We start from the raw sequence: 19954 nt of genomic DNA on the forward strand, positions 1-19954 counted from the left end.
TGATATGAAATGTTAGTGTAATTAAAAAATTTAAAAATCCTACATGTTAACCGAAGTCACGCAGAACTCGCACGTTAAAGACTTACAACAAACATGCTGTAGTCAGGGAGTTTTCTCCTGTCGGGGCAAGGAGACTTCTCTGGTTAGTGTGGTTCATAGTACATCTGTGGTCCAATGCTTGCTACTATTTGTATGAAAGAAGACTCATACAAAATACCAACAAATAAATGTACTGCACACAGTTGCAAATAAAACGTATATTAAATTTTATTTAACCACATTTTTTGTGAATCACTGTTTACAAAGAGGAACATATAAGAATAAGAATTGCTTTTTAAAAATTAAATTTCTTTCCCACAGAAGGCAAAGAAATTAATATTTTTAATGTATTAAGGTACAGTTTGTCCCTTCAAGTGACATTCATTATGAAAGCTTTTAAAAAATTATTCTTTGCTTGTCATGCATTAATTCTACTGCTTATAATCAATAAAACTGATTATGTGTCTGTTGTATAAGTGAGATATGCGAGTAATAACATCAGTTTTACTGAAGAATAGCCTTTGTTGTTTATCTGCAGTAATTAATGTCATGGCAGCGTATAGCTCAGACTTTACTGTGAGACGCTACTCAGAATTTCCCACTGCTGTCAACAGGGCTGAAGGGTTTTGCAGAGTCTGCCATGAAAGCCTCAATCTCCTCCACGGTGCGTGGGACGCAGGTCAGCAGCTCTACACCATCCGCTGTCACTGCAATGTCATCTTCAATGCGAACCTGCACAGTAGTGACAGCAGTCAGTCAAACACAGAACAATCAAAGCCAGAGACTTTCAAAGGCAAACCTCAGTCACTGAAAAATGCACATTCACAAAGTTTTAAAGACCATTTAGTCAAGTGTGAATGTACCACAATACTTACTATTTTTGTGTAATTTCATAATATTGATTCTTATCATAATTTATGGTAACTCGTCAACCTAATGATCAGACACAGAAAGTCCAACAGGGAAAGATATATGTGGTTAGACAGCGGCACCGGTTTATTTCCATTTTATCTAAACTAAAAGTGAATGTTAAAATGATCAGCAATGAAGTTGGTGATTTAAGATTGCATGGATTTTCATTAAATAAGATTGATCACCATTTTGACTCCGACATAAAAATCTTCAAAAAGGCCAAATTCCCATGCCAATTCTTGTCCGTTTTTACAGAGGAGCATCCTGACTGGAAAACTGGCATGGGATGTGCACGGCCCAAGACCAGAAGGCTCTGCAATGGGTGATTAAAACTGCTCAGAAGATCGTTGGTACCCATCTCCTGAGCATCAGTGATATCGGTGAGGTGCCTACGCAGAGCCCAAATGATACTAAAGGACAGTACCCACCCAGCCACAGCGTGTTCACCCTGCTGCCTTCTGGGAAGAGCTATAGAAGTTTCTGCTGCCACACCTCCAGACTGCAGAGCAGCTTTTGCCCCCCAAGCTATCAGACTCTTAAACTCTAATTCATTCTCACTGCTCCATTGATCACTGAATATTGTTTATTTCTGTTTACCATTTTTATGATTGCTTCTGTACTAATGTATATTGTCTGCTATGTAGCAGAAAGGAGTTACAAAGCTCAATTTCATTATATAATCTGTTATATTCACATTGTTGGATTATTTGACATTGCATTAAGTGACATTACTTTTAGCACCACAGTAGCACATTTATGAAACTATATTCAAAAACTATGAAAAGAAAAGTTTTCTTAATCCTGTGGAAAATTAGATTCATTTCTATTACAGCTCCTGAGAATCTCAATTCAACAAACATAACCAAATAAAACTGTAGACTGACCCCTCCAAAGCCGCGGAAGCGAGCCAGCACTTGGTTGTTGATGAAACAGCTCTGGGCGGGGTTGGCCAGGGCCTGGTCCAGCAGGTGGTTGATGAAATATATGCCGGGCTCCACGGTGAGGACCATCCTCTCCTGCACCAGGCGGCCCATTCGAAGACTCTTCAGTCCAGGCTCATCAACACGCTCCACCCCCTGGACAACAGTAGTTTGTTAAAACCACAGCTTAAAAAAATACTAACTTTGTGCTAACATTTTTGAAAATAGCACTGAACTAGTATTTCTTTTTATTTTGGATGAAAATATAGTAGTAGGATAACTGTAGCCCAGACTAAATGGAGGCATCGCTACAGTAAACCCTAATTAGATTAGATTTAATGCATTTTTCAAGTGTTAAATATAATTCATTTTTCTCTGGCAGCATAAAACAAAGAATTTACTTTGGCTGGGTTTCAGCTGAATCTTTAAGTCCAGTGCTCAAAATGTTTCCACCCACATAAGAAGATTGGTTCAGAGTGTGATTAGAGATCTGGCAAGTGGTCACTACATTAAGCCATCTTCTGTAGTTACTGAAACTAGCCAACAGCATCGTTTGGCATGTATCCAAAGACTGACTGAGCCCTGTATTCATATCCAGGAAGCTTTGCTTAACAGTGTATTCACACACTTACACCTTCTGCTGGTGAAGACTCAGCAGTTCCCCTGGAGCTACTGTGGGTAAACTGTCTTCTGTATTTAGTTGTCAGAAGAGCATAACTGTACAAACTGCTCCACCACAACCTGAAACCATCTGTGTTGAGACAACATTTCACCTTCCTCTCTCTACTGCACTCATCCTGAACTTTGATTCTCTTTTTGCTCAGCTCTCACTTCTGCACTTCTCTCTATTATTGATGACACATGAATATTGGAGGAACAGGGTTGTGTTTTCTTCTTCTTCTTCCTCTGTCTTTGAACTTTGACCGATACAACACTACCTACTGGTTGGTTGTGATGTGGTCAAATTTAAGTTCTGTTCTCACTTCAGGGTATCCTCCCACATCGTGAACGTCGATGCCCAGCAGGTGTCCCAGGCCGTGGGGCATGAAGACGGAGCCCAGGTGGACCTTCAACATGTCCTCCACGCTGCCATTCAGGATGGAAATCTTCACCAACTCCTCCAGGTGAACCCGGTCAGCCAGGCGGTGCATGTCAGTCCACTTTACACCTTCAACACAAACAGCATGGTTTATAAAGAACAAAAGGTTTTTTGTCTTGAACTTTACATTGAAGTATGTGTTTCTATAATATATTTACAAGCTAGGGCATAGAATAGGCGCAGACACTTCCCTACCAATATCCAGCAACTCATGAATTTTCCCTAAATATAACCGCTGTTGTCCGTCGGTATCTAGTCAATTTATTTACACCATGGTTAACAACTCTCAAGTCCAATGCATTTATACATTTTGAAAGATGCCCCCCCAAAATGTGTCACAGTGGTTTGGTCCGCTGCCTACCTTTTAGGCCCTCAGTGACTTTATTTCTAAAAAGCAACTAGCAACAAATCTAGTGCGTTATTCAGACCATAAGGTGGGGAAGTGAGAAGTATACAAAAGTCTGTTATATTAGTCAAATTTTGTCCCCTTCATGCTGCTCAGAGTAATCTCAGTAAAGCCCCTTTTACACTGCACAGTACCAGCTCGACTCACCTCGCCTTTGTTTGGTTTTCCATTGTGGAAAAGTTGTACCTGTACCTGCTTCCAGGTACTTTTTTTCGTATCACCTCCATTGAGGTTCCAAGCGAGCTGAGGCGATACTAAAATGTGACGTGAAAACACAGCAGACTGCTGATTGGTCAGAGAGAATCGTCACTATTCACTGTGTCATCATTGCGCGCCCAGACAGAGGCCAGCAGTAATTTCATCACTAAATCCACTTCTGAGAAGTTTTGAGGTGAGAAATCAACTGTGTACATTTCGAATATTGACAGCCTGCGGCAACCCGTGGGAGGAGCTGTCGAGGTCGGCCAGCCGCCCGCTCACAGAGCCCTCTGCTCCCACGGTCACACAGACCGCTGCAGCAACAACGGCAGAGGAAAAAACAGCTGGAAGGTTTTCATACCGCTTATTTGTCTGTTGAAACGTTTTAACTTAAATCAAGAGAAAGCTGTGTGGATCGCTGGTGTGTGTGTCACATTGAACATTACGTCACGCAGTTGTGTGTGCCGTCGCTATGACGACCAGCTACATTGAGGGGTGCTATCTCTGGGTACTATCTGCAATAGAAAACAGAGGACGGCCAAACCGAGTCGAGTCAAGAAAACAAAAGCGCCATATGCGGTTCTCCCTCTCCTCTCGCACAGTGCACATGCAGGCAGGAGTGAGAGTAAATGACTATGGTTACAGTTTGTCTCGAAATCTTGCGACAACACATCATGAGAACAAGGTGGGGTGGTAGATAGGCAGCGTAGTTTGTAGTGATGAGATTGTTTTGTTCGTCTGTCCTACCCCCCAACAACAACAGAAGAAGATAAAATATTTAAGTACTTTTTGTCGGTCAGTAAAGGGTACTCAATAGTTAAACTCAAAAGACAATAACCTGGTTTGATGGCAGCCATGACAGTTCTGGAGGATTTGAGGACAGCTTCATAGATGGCCCTCTGATCTGGAGTGAACTTGCCGTTGGCTGGGAAGGAGCAGGTGATGTCAGAGGAGTAGCAGTAGTACTCTCCACCCATGTCAAACAGACTGCATGGGACAAAACATCCAAACTGATACAGTCAAATTTATTTCCAAAGTGTTTTGATCAGATAGTTAAAAACTGCTGAAAGCTACTTACCACATGTCTCCCTCTGTTATTGTCTTGTCATTCGGAGCCCCAGCGTGACCATAGTGGAGAATGGATGAGTTATTGCCCCTGTTAAACAATAACACAATATGTGAATTGAAAAACGAGATTGTATTGAATTGAAAAAAGAGATTGTTACATACATATATAGTTTGTCCATCTTATTATATGGAGTGAACCTTGAATATGTGGAATGGAAGTCTGAATATATTGAATGAAAGTCTGAATATATTGAATGAAAGTCGGAATATACTGAATGAAAGTCGGAATATACTGAATGAAAGTCGGAATATACTGAATGAAAGTCGGAATATACTGAATGAAAGTCGGAATATACTGAATGAAAGTCGGAATATACTGAATGAAAGTCGGAATATATTGAATGAAAGTCGGAATATACTGAATGAAAGTCGGAATATATTGAATGAAAGTCGGAATATATTGAATGAAAGTCGGAATATATGGAATGAAAGTCGGAATATACTGAATGAAAGTCTGAATATACTGAATGAAAGTTGGAATATACTGAATGAAGTCTGAATATATGGAATGAAAGTCTGAATATATGGAATGAAAGTCTGAATATATTGAATGAAAGTCTGAATATATTGAATGAAAGTCTGAATACATGAAGTGAAGTCTGAATATATGGAATGAAATCCGACGTCATTAACACATTGGCGCCAACTTGTGTTTTTGGTGTATAGTGTGACACTGTGAGCGAATCAGCAAGAAAGTGTACAGTGTCAGCAATTCTGAGCAATTAAGAGATTATAATACAATGGCGAATGCATGTACGACCCAGAATACCGGAAACCATATCCAGTACTGTTCTCCCGATTAAGAAATTTATTCTCTTTCATTGTGGAAGACCAAATGCAGGACAGCTGCCAGGCCAGGCAGTTCCAGTTTATCAGGCAAACAGAAATACGCCTTTAACCTCACAGGTGCCCCAAACAACAGTACCCATGTACAATCTTCGTCTGTCCACCCAAAAGGGCTCAGGACACAGGCAGTAACAATAGAATTGAATGCATTTGACTTGTTGTTTAAGATCCTGTGTTTAACCAGAAATAGCTGATATATCGCTTACTTCAAAGCCACTAAACTCCACTGTCAAAAACAGTCATTTTAATGTTACTGCTGCCAGGTTATTGTGTGATTTAAGCTTTTAAAGCTTTTAGTGTGACTTTGGTGTTCAAAAGAATAGTTCGGATCTGAACTAACTTAAGCTGTTCAGTGTGTGTTGAAGGCTTGTTTCTGTTTGCCTGAAAAACAGGAACTGTCCTGGGAAGTTTCCTGCATTCAGTCTTCCACGATGAAAGATTATTAATTACTTCATCAGACGAATGGTACTGGATATGATTCCCAGTATTTTGGCTCTTACATGTATTTGCCGGTGTGTTTGTAATCTCTTCATTGCTCCAAATAGCTGACACTAGATTTCTTGCTGATTCGCTCATAGTGTCACACTTGTTATAGCCTTACGGATTAATCACATCGAAAACACAAGATGGCATCAGTGCCTTAATGATGTCAGATTTCATTCAATATCTAAACTTGTGGTGGTCGATTAACGTAATCATTTACGTCCCGCTGGCTGACATCACGTTAATTGTTACCGTTGACTGCAAATATGTTACATATTTATTGTTGATCATGTAACGTTACAGTTTTATTTAGTTAACACTGGTTTGAGAGTCTGCAGGGTGTGTTGACTTACAGTATTTAATAAGCTGTCATTAATTGCATTGCACATTACATGGTTGTGCTCACACACACGCACGCACACACACACAACTACAAGGTGGTATTTGCATTGAATATAAATTATATAAAGTAAAATATTTGAATGAAATAATGTATTTCAATATCGTCAAAGGGGTTCCAATGTTTCACAATTTTAGCTTTTTCAAGCTCTTAATTTGAAAACGAATATAGCTTTCATCCACTGACCACTAAACCCGCTAATCATTACACATGGCCTTTAATACAAAAGGTCAGTGCATGATTAGCACAATGTTGTCTTGAAATTCCTCATCCATAATGATCACAGTTACCCTGCAACAAAGAGGAATTTGATGGTGGTTTGGCCAATAAGCCAATCGGGATGCTGAAAGGCTACAGACTTCAACTTCCGCTGTGCCACAGAGACTTACAGGATGTTCTGCATTATACTGTAAAGTGTTTATAATATTTAGTTAGTAATGCTCTGTCCTACATGTGAAGATGGCATTTGATGGTGTTTGGTCTAAATATATGAACTAATGGCAACTTTAACCTCAACACAATCTTTTATTTCATTAATAACAACATCCTTATTTTACCTGGTGTGTAATTAATCAATTAAGGAAGTAATTATGGTAAGTATCTGAGTAAGACTGTAATTATGCTTGTCTAGATTCAAGCGAACGTGCACGGATGTCACGCGTACACGTTTGCATGCCATTTTTTTAATGCTTTGTTATATCAGCTTGCTAGACGCACAGTCCGCCCAACACATAGTTGAGATTTGAAAGTTGTGCGTATCAGCTCTTCTGCAACCTACCACGTGTACATGCACCTTTGGAGAAGCCTAATTTCAGCTTCAGTCGGAAATGAAATGGGTGAACATTCATTGACAAAGCCTTACGTTCCACAGATACAGGTGTAGGAGGTGTGGCGCATGCCCCCTTTATTGTAGCAGTAGTGCTGGAACAGGCTGCAAAGGAAAAAACACCCAGTAAGAAAAAGGAATGTAAACGATTTCAACACAGCAAAGATCACAGAAAACTCTAATTAGCTGAAGGACTCTCGCTGCCCTCTTCCTGACTCCATGCCTTTTAAGAATTCATTCAGGACTCATTCTTTAATCATCACACGGTCAAGCATGTCAAACACTATGGATCTTGACAGCATCACAATGCTGTGTGAGAAGAGTCTTCCTATTTCTAATTACATAGCACAGGAAAATAAGCAAATTATTAAAAAAAACACACACAGAAAAAAGCAGCCAAATATGGCTGACATTTGCTTTTTGTGGTGAATCAGAAACTCACACTCGTTTGACTGTGACACAATTTCCAACGTGATGAAAACTAACTTCTGAATCTAAATTGATCTAGGCTGAAACGGCCATGTCCACCTGACAGGTTTACCAGTGTCATTACATCGGCTATAAAGTAATATAACAAATATCATGTAGATATAAACGAGATGTCTTTATATGTCAGTCAGCTGTTTTACGTGTACTATGTCTTTTCACCAAACACGGACCTATACATCTCAGGCATGAAAAACAAGACAGTCCATTGACAAAATGCTCCACGTACCTCTCCATTTCATATTCCTTCTGTCCAGGCTTCACATGCTTCATGACCTACGTAGAAAAAGTGTGATTACCGTAAAATGTCAATAAATGGCCGAGTCCCAAATAGCCGCCTACCTCCTTTACTGGCCTGGTGTGGGAACATATTTTGACAAATAAACGCAGGTCTCCATTGAACGCCTATTTCAGTTTTGTGCAAAAGGAATTAAAGGCCTATCCCATATGGACGCCTGTCCCAAATATAGGCAGGGTCAATTCACTGATTAATCAAAGTTTTACAGTATATGTGAATAGCAAACTTAAAACCTACTGGATAAAACCGTTGCAGACTCTTGTGAAATGGATGTCAATGTCAAACACATGCACAAAGCAGTAAACTCTCATGGTAGTTTCATGTAGTTTCATTGGGACACAAAGGTAAAAATCTACCTAAACTAAGCCTAACAGGAGGAAAACAATATTGACCGCTCATGGTAAGTGATTTCAGAGGACAGATAACACTGAGAGGTTAACTGCTCCTCAACCCCTGAAGAGGTTATTCATGGTGATAAAGCGATATCCGGTGCTGAAGTAAAGATATTGCTTTAATGTTACAGCTTATTGGTCAAAGGCTATCTCTGTTAACAACTGGCCTTCGAGCTACGAGGTGAAGTTAAAATCGAAAGCATTTAAACAGTTTACAGCCTTTGAGGATCCTGACATCTTGAATCCTTTGGACGAGTTTTAAAGTCAATATGCAGCTTGGTACTTCGATACATTGGGTGTTTAATGCTTGTTTGTGCTTAATATTTGAGAAACCTTGCAGATGATGTGTCTAGAAGAGAAAGATCTTACCATTTTATGGGCTTCACTGGAAATCCGGTTGGTGTAGCGCAGGACCTCCAGCTCCATATCAGTCTTAATCAGACGGCTGCAGACACAGACAGACCAGCGCTCTCATTCTGATCATTGCCATATCAGCACAGTATGATTAATATGCAGCCAAACAGGATTCAGAACTCATATAGCTATCACACTGAGCTGAAGGAATACAGTATCTGGACTGTGATGACTCAAATAGAGACATTTTTGAAATATACACTGCTAATGCAGTAACAGAGACCAAATGTCTGGCAGATGATCCTCCATCATTTTCAGGAACACTGTATATAAATGACACCTGCAATTTCTTGAAATTCCAGTGGGAAACCTTCTCAAAATATTCTGCAGAAAGTGTTTCAGACCATAATAAAATGTAATACATTCTTTGATTTAAACCTAGGCTTTAAGACTATGTTAGAACTGAAGCTGTTTGCCTGCTGATCTTACAATTTCTCATTCATTTGTGTTAAGAAAGTGGTAGCTGCACCTTAGATGGCTAGATACTGGAGAGTAGTAAGGACTTCTACAATAATATCATAAGACAGTGGTACCCATTAGTAACAGTAATAAAAGTACAAAGAAACGGCCCATTAAAAGGGAGCCATGCAAGCTCCACAACGAAAAAAGGGGCAGGGGGGTTCAACGAAGTCTTTCTCCCCAGGAGGTGTGCCTGAAAAGCATTCCTCCTTATTTCAGAAAATGTCAATTCATCTCAGGGGTGCAAACTCTAATGCCAAGGACAACCATGCGAGCACGAAGTCCATTAAATCCGTGCAGACTGGCTTGTAATTCTAAGAGGGGAAAAAACAAGCCAAAGAAAAGATAGGAGGATTGCACAATTACATGACTGGGCAGCTGTAAGTGCCAAGGTTTGTGAGTTAAAGGTAGCAAAATCTGACTGATGAAACTGAGAGACTACAATACATTCTTTATTCTCATCTTAAGTGGGCTCTCTGAATAATATTATAAATCACATTTTAATGACTTACCATTCCACAATGACTGGGTGTAAAAGAGTGTTGTTCACTTGGAAGCTGATAAAACAAGAACAACAAGAAACAGAAGCATAATAAATATAAATGAAGCTTTGGTGAAAGTTCAGTGTTCTGCCTTTGTTCCTCTATGGGGGCGGCTGTGGCTCAGGAGGTAGAGGCCGTTAATCGGAAGGTCGGCGGTTCAATCCCTGGCTCCCCCTGGTTGCGTGTCGAAGTGTCCTTGGGCAAGATACTGAACCCCGATTTGCCCCTGGCGGCTATTCCGCCAGTGTATGAGTGAGTGTGAATGTTAGTTTCCGTTTGAGCACTTAGGCTCAGTGTATGAATGTGTGTGACTGGTGAATGCAGATGTAGTGTAAAAGCGCTTTGAGTGGTCGAAAAGACTAGAAAGGCGCTATACAAGTACGGAGCATTTACATTTACATATGGGTGAACGTCTATTTCCTGCTGTTCTATTGTGTTTCTGAAGTCCACATACTGACCAATGATCCTTCTGCCCGTGGTCCTTGAAGTGTCATTACAATTCTGTCATTCTGTCTTTCAGGCGTACTACTGCACAACACACCTGCTCGCCGTCACCACCATGACCTCCAGAATGTCCAGCGAGGTTCAACTGAAAGTTTCCTCTAACCACCTGCTAGCTTTAGGCTCCAGGAGGATCCTATCCTACTTCCTATGTGCATATGTGCCTACGCTTAAAAGATGCTTCATCGATGGAGTCAAATGGCCAAAAATGTTTCCTCTCTTCAATAAATACTGTTATACACTTCCAACTGAACTCTCCTTATTGAAATGCAATGTGATGCAAATTGATACATTAGCTTTGAAATAAGTATATGAGACTTAGTGTTCCAGTTAGGGTCAGAGTGTAGAATAGATAAAATGGTGTAATGTATGCAGTTAAAAAAACAAAAGAACAAAGACGCGCTAAGACAGTAAGATTGCCATTAATTGACAAGCAAAAGCAAGATTGTTGCTTAATTAAATCATATTCAGAATTAAGTTAATCAGCAACAATTGGTATGCATGAGTCTGTTGTATCCTTGGTTATAACAGAGAAAACAAAAACCTCCCAAAACAAAGTATAATTATGTTAATGCAAAGTGATGCCAATTAAACATACCGACTAATTCCTTCAAAGGAGCTTCGCGGCAGATGCTCCCGCTATCTGTATTCTGTCCTCGCTGCATGGAGGAAAAACACAAACACAAAAAAGTGCTTTCCAATGTCACTACAGTACAATCAGTTGGTTTATATCCATTTTATTAATGACACCTATTTTCTAATGACAGATGGACTGTAGAGGATGTAGAACTAGTAAAAGGAGTTTGCACTAATTCTCACACTGCACTTTTTAGCAGCAGGTCAACATATTAATCAGGTTTTTAAAAGTTCTAACTACACTCTGCTAAACAGAGAAGCCAATAGCATACCAGTGTTAGGAGCACTGCTGGTCCCAGGTTGGACAGGACATCAACTATCTGCAAGGAAGCAGACAGAGAGCAATGAGAAGACTGAGACACACAGTAGGGAGACGATTCAACAAGCACCATTTACTTCTGGTCTCGGCTGCAGAATAAAGGTCACTGTGTCAGACGCCGTTGTGGCTATGTGGCATCTCTGCTACTCAGCAACATACCTCAAGTGCAAATTGGCACAATAATCCCAGGAAAACAAGCAGTGTGACAGCGAACAGACAGGGAGACAGCTTCACACAACATGCTGGAAACTCAGGTAAACTCCCGTGCAACATTACAGTAATATTTTTATCAGCCTGACGTTGAACTAACCCATGCTTGTTACATGATAACGTTACATTTACTGCATTTATAAAAAAATAAGTATTGTTCTGTTTTAGGTCCTTCTGCAGGCAACATTTCCAGCTCAATGCTGAACACCACCAACTGATTTCTTTGACTAAATGGCAGTATTAGTTAAACAAATCCTGAGGCAACCATTATATAATTTAATGTTTTCTAAAATTATACTGCAGTGTTGAGCTGCTATTGCTACATGGAAGATCTGAATGTTGAAGGAAGTGATCATTTGAATCTTAACCTGTAACTAATTAGGAAATCTAACACCTCAGGCAGATGCTGAGATTTAAAAATACCAGAAAAATCATCAGTAGGATGAGTCATCAAAAGGTCACAGTGTAAATGTAGAAATGAATGTCATCATTTCAAATGCAAACTTCTAAATGAGTAGTTGGCCAGTGAAAGCTGTTATATTATAAGCTGATTATATTATTTTGATTTGTCAACACGCACACCTCCAAAATAGCACAGAAGCTGTCAAGCCTCCAACATAGTTCCCTGGGAATCGGCTGCCAACACCGATACACATGACTGTTTTCCCAAACTCTTAAAATAAGCGATTACAGACAGTCTGAACAGGAACGTATGTTTTAGACTAGGCCGTTAAAATGAAGAGAATGAAGCTGCTGGTTACACATTTAAATTAACATTCAAATGAAAAGTCTTCAGAGAATTTGATGGTTGATCTATGTAAGAGGTACGCACACATGGGAGACTTGTTCTACCAAATGAATTATTAGTGTGTGCTTTGTGTGAGCCCAACTACTGTCCACATTTTCTCAGACAACAGCCATATCTGATATCGTGGACTGGTGGCCTGATCATCTGCTCACACAAATGAGTGCACATGACCCAAACATCCAATCACACGTAACCACCAACAGGCCTCAAAGATGTTCTATGCAAGTTAATTTTTATCTATTATCCCTTTGAATATTGTGACAAATATGTTTGGCTGAAAAGGCTTCATAATTGAATTTTACTTGACATGTTTGGCCGAGGAGATGTAAAAATGTCTGCAATGTCACCCTCTACTGTAGGAGGTCCTAGTACAAACCTAATATTGGTCCTTTCACCTTTAAAAAACTGTCTACAGAAGAACTGATGTCCTTTGCTGTAACTTTACAGCTCGGTGACTGAACATCAAGGTTCAGTTACTGCACAGAAAAAGTTCACACACGCACACACACACACACACACACACACACAGTTAAGACCAGCACCAACACAGACTTACATCACAGGTGTAATGCACCTCATCAACAGCATACTTCCCCTTGAAGTGCTCTTTAGGAAAGATCCTGTCAACAGAAAATTACAGTCAACAAACATGAGAACTTAAAAACATAAAACAGGGTTAGACACTAGCAAAACTGGACGAAGATCAGAGGGAGAAAGCAACACTAATGACAAACTCGGCACATTCAAGTGCAAATAACAAGAAAAGGAATTTGTTATTTTTAGACACAAGTCAGATGACAAACATGTTTTGGAGTTTGAAGATCAGTGGAAAGTGAACATGTGACATGGTCAAGAGTCTGCAGTTTATTTCCAGATCATGATGTCTGGTTTGGAGTCTGTAACACTGTATGCTTCATTCCTTATAATCCACAATCTATCCGCACATAATTCAATACAAATGTGTAAAATAGTCATGTTCTTCTGTAAGAAGAAAAGTTGTTTTGTCAAGGTTGTGTTTTTTGACCATTTGCAAGAGGGTGAATAATTTCTAAAAGATGCAATAACTAAACAAGCAAATAAATACAACTAATACTAGCACTCTTCTTACATGTGTGTGTGGACTGGAAATACTGGCTTTGGTAGCAGTAGAGTCAAACATGTCTGAGTTGGTTTGGGTGATGACAAAATTAAGTCTTAAATGGTTCTGGGTGGTATTTACAATAAATAAACTAAATTCAAACACTTCTATAAAAACATGTTTATAGTGGATGTAAAAGATGGAACTGTGTAGCGCATGACTTTGTCGGCCCTTTCTTCAGGTTACAGCTCACGGCTGTGGACCAGCTGGTGATGATTGTTGGCCATGTACACAGCTCTTTGAAGATTTGTGTGACTCACTCTCCCATCCAAGTAGCATAGCTTTCAGGCAGTTTGGGAACAAAAAGGATGGATTTCCCAGAGTCCACATCAATGGCTCCATAACAGTCAGGCTCAGTTACTCCAAAAGCCCAGTGGAAGAAAGACTCCTGCAGAATTCAAAGAATCATCCAGAGCATTAGTGAGGGAGATTATAATAGTCAGAAGAAGAAAGCAGGAAGTTAGCCAATGTTGGTCAGATTATTACAACAAAACAAAACATTGAATGTGTCATAAGCTTATGCTGGAGTGTCTGGAAAAACAGATCTTAGACATGAGTGATTTCTCTGCAGAGTCGCTGACCTACATATTTTTGACTTAGTGAGGTTAACAGTGCCAGAGAAGCTCAGAACTGGACTTGACTTTGAGAGAAGCTGGGTGAGGTTTTTGTGGGACCTTGATAAAATGCCCTCTGGGCGCTTTAGCGACCGGGCACAACAAACTGAGAGGACACTGACACAGGACATGCTTGAGGATCATAGATGGATGAATTATACAAACCTTGCCCCCACCTCAGCCTCAGTTTTGTAACAATCCTGGAGTCAACTCAAGACTACTTACCTGCCTGAAAAGGAGGTCTGTGTCCGTGCAGTACCTCTGCTTCTGCTCTCCTCCCTGCAGCACCACCACTGACTGTGGCACCACTCCATCTTTGGCTTTCAGCCCTTGGCACAGTCGTCGACGGTTCTCTGCAAACAGGGCTGCAGACACCCGCAGGGTGTCATTACCCAGCCAGTAGACAGGTCTGAAAGGACAGGGAGACAGAAGATAGGGTGGATCAGGGTGGAGTAGTGATTGGTGAGACTGACCCTCGGGACCCTGGGTCTGGATTAGGATTTCTTTGTCAAAAAACTACATAATTTTGTCCACACTGTCCCACACAATTCCCTGATATCGTAGTGCTGAGAGCTGCAGTGGAAACAAGTAAATGTTTTCTAAATTGTTGAGCTGGAGATGTTGTGGTTTCGGTTCACACACACACACACACACAGAGCAAGGAGAGGGGACCCATCATACTTTTAGACCAATACATTCAGCCAGAAGAGGTGGGTGAACCACAGCCCAGCTGGCCTTCAGAAGGAGCTAAGACATAAACAGACATACTTTTAACTGATAGGTCTTGGTTATAAATCTGGGTCTCTGGTTGAGGCAATAACAAACACAACATATCTGATTGAGCCTGGACTTTATAAAAGGTTAATCCATAACCTTATAGTATTTTATGGCTCAATGATTTCACAACAATCATTCACTGTTGGCGGAGTATACAGATTGTGGATCTGTGGGGACAGATCAGCCCCAGTGAGGTGGAAGGGTTACTCATGTACTACACTGCAATCAAAAAACCCTGATGGCAACAGCCCAGGAATAAAAAACAAAAAAAACTTTACAATATGGTGTGTGCTATTGAAAAAAAATGGTGGAACAATTTACCACATGCCATCAGAGCAGATCTTCTTCTTCTATCCCCTTACAATTCTCTTGTATTGATTGCACTTTTTTGTTAACTCTTACTTCTTTCCCTAGGTATTTAGCCCATCGATGAAGTACATGATACTAGCTCTTACTAGTATTTATTGCTGCTCTTACTAGTATATATTGTCACTTGTAGATCTCTTGTATTGATGCTTTATTCATGCTTATATGTTGATCCTTAAATGTAAGTGGCTTTGGATAAAAGCATCTGCCAAATGAGTGAGTAAATGTGTTTGTAATATGACATTTTTCAGACTACAGAATTTACTTTGTTTTAGACCTGTCTCTTTCTCAGCAGCACATATCTATATAGGAAGGGTTAAATTGTGCTGTTCGATCTAAATGTAAGCCAATAAATTAATTAAGATTAAATGCCACCAAAGTTAAAACCAAACTTTGAAATAACATTACTATAGACAAAGTCAGTTTAGAGAACTGAGTAAGTCATATAAAAGTTTGATATCTAACAAGAACATCACGCACGCTCAACCCAATATGCTTTCATTTCCTTCTGAGAAGCCACAACCTCAGTTGGCTAAAACTAACAGTTTAATTCCTTAGGACTTAAAGTGCTATATATTTTTATAGTGCGCAAGTAGACAGAAAGTCTATTTCGTGTTTTGTTTCAGTCCTAAAGACTCTGAAACTTGTGTCATATTCGAGTTATTTATAAATGTCTGTTGTTTTTAGCCAATTTGTTATGCTGTTGGTCTTTGAGCAAAAGAAAGTATATAATAATGGTCACCCTGGTTGATGAAAGTAAAGGTTATAGGCTATTTGACGGGTGTTAGAACATCTGCATAGCCTGCTTATAATAGAGTAACGTTAACGTAGAGCCTTTAATAACACAAGCACATCTGAAAGACAGTCACGTATTTACAGAGTTTTCCCTCGCATACGATTTCATACTCTCGGAGAATTTCTTTCTTTCTTTCTTTCTCACTTTCATCTCAGAGAATATCTACGTTTTCTTTGTCGTAAATTTACGACTTTAGTTGACGGAAATTCTGAGTTTTTCTCGGAATATCCACCCTCTACCCCCGGCTCCATAATCGTGTTTTTTTATACCTTCAGAGGCCCTAATACACCGTCGTACTATAAATGATCTGACCGTAAATAAATAAATAAATACATGGTCTGGTCATTTAAAGCGTTATCATAAATCAAAAGGCTCAACTTACTGTGATGCTGCAGCCATGTCGATGTGCAGGTCCAAACTGTCATGTGCTGATATGAGTCACGTGAGCTTCATACGGCTCTGTCGCTAATCAGCTGACGCAACGTTGTGCTGCGTTCAAGTCTTAAGGAAATACCAACTGTTATTTTTCCAACCTCGGCTGTCGTTTACGAAGTGCTGCAGTCAAGAGGGGGAAAACACCATTAAAAACACTCAAAATAAAAAGCTTTACAAAGAGGCTCAAAACAATGTTGGTCAATGAGCTCCCACAGAAAATACTGGTGAAAATTCTGCATCCCCTAAATGTCACGTCATTCCATGCTGCCAAAAAGTAACACTTTTTGTTTGAACATCAGTAACTCAAGGGTTGTTTGTGCTAGGTGTCAAACTTTGATACATACTACCTACATATGTCTTCTATTAATATTACTCACTTGGGCATCTACTACACAAGAGTCCCGTTGTTACACAACTCGGGTGAGTTGGTTGTAACAATGAGAGGTAATTTGCTTAAATAAGATCCACACTATACAATTTATACAAGAAGATTACTGAAGAATAAGCTGAATAGTTTAAAATGACAAAAACACTTTCAAAACTTAAATTAACTGAAAGGTGTATCAGGCAGTCTTCCTTGGTCCTGCTTTGGGAAATGGACGGAGAGCAGATGGACTGAAACCTTTTCGAGCAGCTTGAGTGGAGAGGTTTGGCTGAGTCTGAGAAACGACTTGACCTGCCTTGTCAACTGGAAACAAGAGGCTTGGGCTGCCTCAGCGGAGGTGGTGGCTTGGGATGGCTTGTCAACAGAGGTGGAGCCCAGAGAGACAGATTCAGGTTCACCTGTGATAGTGCAGAGTCACAATCCTGGAAAAGGTGGATTGAAAGGCCAGATGCCTGTACATCTAAAACCAGCTTGTACATTGTTTGCTTGGTGTAGCAGCATTGGGGAATGAAGTTCTGACCAGGCTTGGGATCTCATAGATTGTCATTGTTTTTGCAGGAGAAAAGTATCATCATAAGGGGATGGCTGTAACATTTTTGATGAACTGTTACAACCATCCGCACAACAACCAGTCATTACATAGGTAACTGTTTAAGGTGTGTGGGTTTGAAGTTAGCATGAGAGCAAAGCATCAAATGAAACTAGAGAAACGGCTACTTTAGGTGATAAAAGTTGCAGCATTGCCTCTATCATAGAAACCCTAGGCAAAAAATAATCTTTTTTTTGTAGTAAAATTCACATTGTTGCTAACATAGACATGACACTTCTCATGCCATATCATTTCATATATGCTATACTTGTGTTAAAGGCATTGACAGCCCCTGAAGCCCCTTACCCTTGCCTAAACCTAAGTCAGTGACTGTATGCATGTAGACCGGCTAGGTGAGGTATATCAAACTGCGGCTTTTCATACAGACATTGAAGGGTACCTTTAGCGTGAAATAACTATGCTCTCTCTCTGTATAATATAATATAAAACGGCCATAATTTAAAGTTATATGGTGCTATACAGATGTGCATGCACACATCATCCAGCTCTCAGCTCCCCGTTTGATTATCATTTAAGATACATTTGGAAACTTTTTTTTTATTATTGAAAAGAGGAAGAGCATATTTAAGACACCTGATCTTGGATATCTGCTTTTGGTTCTTTTTTTTTGTCATGTGTGAGGAAGTGAAATTATCCATGGATAAAAATAAATAGATGAATGAACCAACATTAAAAGAATTAGAACCTGTTCTATAATCTACAGGGAACACACAATGAGTTTATACTTTCACATGCAAACATGGTGAGACACTATTATTCAATTATGTATTCAGACATTTTCTGGTGCTTAGTCAGTACAACCAGTGTCCCAAACTGGACTAAAGACGTGATTAGCCATTTCTAATCTATCAAGTAGGCCTACCCAGGGGTTAGGAAACACATTAATTCAACTATGAAACATCAGAAAAAGTATCTCTATTTTTTTTTCCCCCAGACAGCAGTGAATGTGCTGAATAACTTTTGTCTTTGACACGCCCCTAAAACTACAAGTAAACAGTTGTATACATTTCCATTCCAGCCAGTAGGGCAGAGAATATCAGTTACTCCACAGGAGATCTCCGTCCGTATTAAAACCTTAATAAATGTGAGACCTTCAGAGGCACACATAAAAGCCTTTGGAAAAGCACACTACACTGATTCTGCAATGTAGCAGTAAAAACAGTAGGGGGAGATACTACTCTCTTTTCTCACAATGCAGGGAGAGCTTGAGAAATAATTAATTATCATGAGTGACTTCAGATACGTGATGCAGGTAACAATGTGTCATAAAAGACTCAGATGACAAGTATCAGATGGCAGACTATCAAGAGGGTTGACACGCTGACAAAGAAACATAGATGTATATGGAAACAAATTATTTTGACACCTGCAGAAATTAAGTTTTAATAGTTTCATAAACACTTCCAATCCAGGTGAATGGAAGTCATATTTAAAGTTTAGACGTGGATTAGGGACTTACCAAAAACTGTTGGACCTCTCTGGTGAACTCCATGCCCAAGAGTGTTAAGGCAGTGCTGGAAAATAATGGTGGCCACACAAAATATTGACACAATTTGGACATTTTCACTTAGGGGTGCACTCACTTTTGTTGCCAGCGGTTTAGACATTAATGGCTGTGTGATGTGTTATTTTGAGGGGACAGCAAATTTACACTGTTATATAAGCTGTACACTCACTACTTTACACTGTAGCAAAGTGACATATTAGTGGATGTGCAGTAGTGGAAATCGAACCATGTATTTTCTGACTTTTCTCCAGTGAAAAGATTTTTTTTTTTGCTAGAAAACAGGTACGCAAAAACTCACAACTAAACGAAAACCGAGCCGAGGATTGCCATACAGAAAGGACAGTAAAGGCTTCTGGTGGGACACAGTGAGAAACTGGCCCAAGATCCAGTAGCCTACATCCATCAGTCCAAAGCCGTTGCAGCGTGCAACAAGACTCGGCGCTGCAACGGAAACTGTAATAATTCTAGAGTACTTTTCTCTACTGTAAATGCTGTTCTTCATCCTACTGCTACTCTTTCTAACCCCTTCTCTCAGTTAATGGTAACTGTGTCAGTGCTAACCAACCAGAACCTCTCGGTTTGAAAAATGAAGCCAGGAAGCTCTTTAACCCGGCGTTCTTTCTAATGGCCAGCAGGAGGTGACTCCATTGTTTGCAAAAAGAAGTCTCATTTAGAAGAAAATAGACAATAAAACATGAGAAGGCTGAGTGTGAAATGAAATTCCCTGTATGCTATCACCAGACTTCAAATAGTCTACTCAATTTGCACCATGAAAACACAATATTGCATTAAATATATTACACATGCTTCAAAATGGTGATTAAAAGGTGTAAACACAAGCCTTAAAATAACAATTTTTACCCAGGAAGAGCCACTTGAAGTAATTTGTCCAATGAGCATAGTCATAATTGGCCGTCACTCTATTGATTTGTTCAAATAGCGCGAGCAGCTAATCCGTTAGGTTGTGTAAAGTTTGGAAACAGAAGTATGAGGACATACCACTC

General features: G+C 39.8%; 1 protein-coding gene across 1 annotated transcript; it reads right to left on the reverse strand.

Annotated features, from left to right (window-relative positions):
* Positions 1-242: 242 nt before the first annotated feature.
* Positions 243-16551, reverse strand: LOC119890140 (xaa-Pro dipeptidase-like). Its single transcript, XM_038701226.1, is given in 16 exon segments — positions 243-771; positions 1836-2027; positions 2855-3039; positions 4413-4561; positions 4653-4730; positions 7294-7362; positions 7973-8019; positions 8803-8878; positions 9819-9863; positions 10948-10969; positions 10972-11008; positions 11258-11305; positions 12879-12942; positions 13721-13848; positions 14300-14483; positions 16396-16551. Coding segments are annotated over 16 exon segments (1485 nt in total). The 5' UTR covers positions 16413-16551; the 3' UTR covers positions 243-627.
* Between the last annotated feature and the right edge of the window lie 3403 nt (positions 16552-19954).

This window comes from Micropterus salmoides, unplaced genomic scaffold, assembly GCF_014851395.1.
Source record: "Micropterus salmoides isolate LMB-PRFRI ecotype aquatic unplaced genomic scaffold, ASM1485139v1 Ms_hic_scaffold_6, whole genome shotgun sequence".
Lineage (NCBI taxonomy): Eukaryota > Metazoa > Chordata > Actinopteri > Centrarchiformes > Centrarchidae > Micropterus > Micropterus salmoides.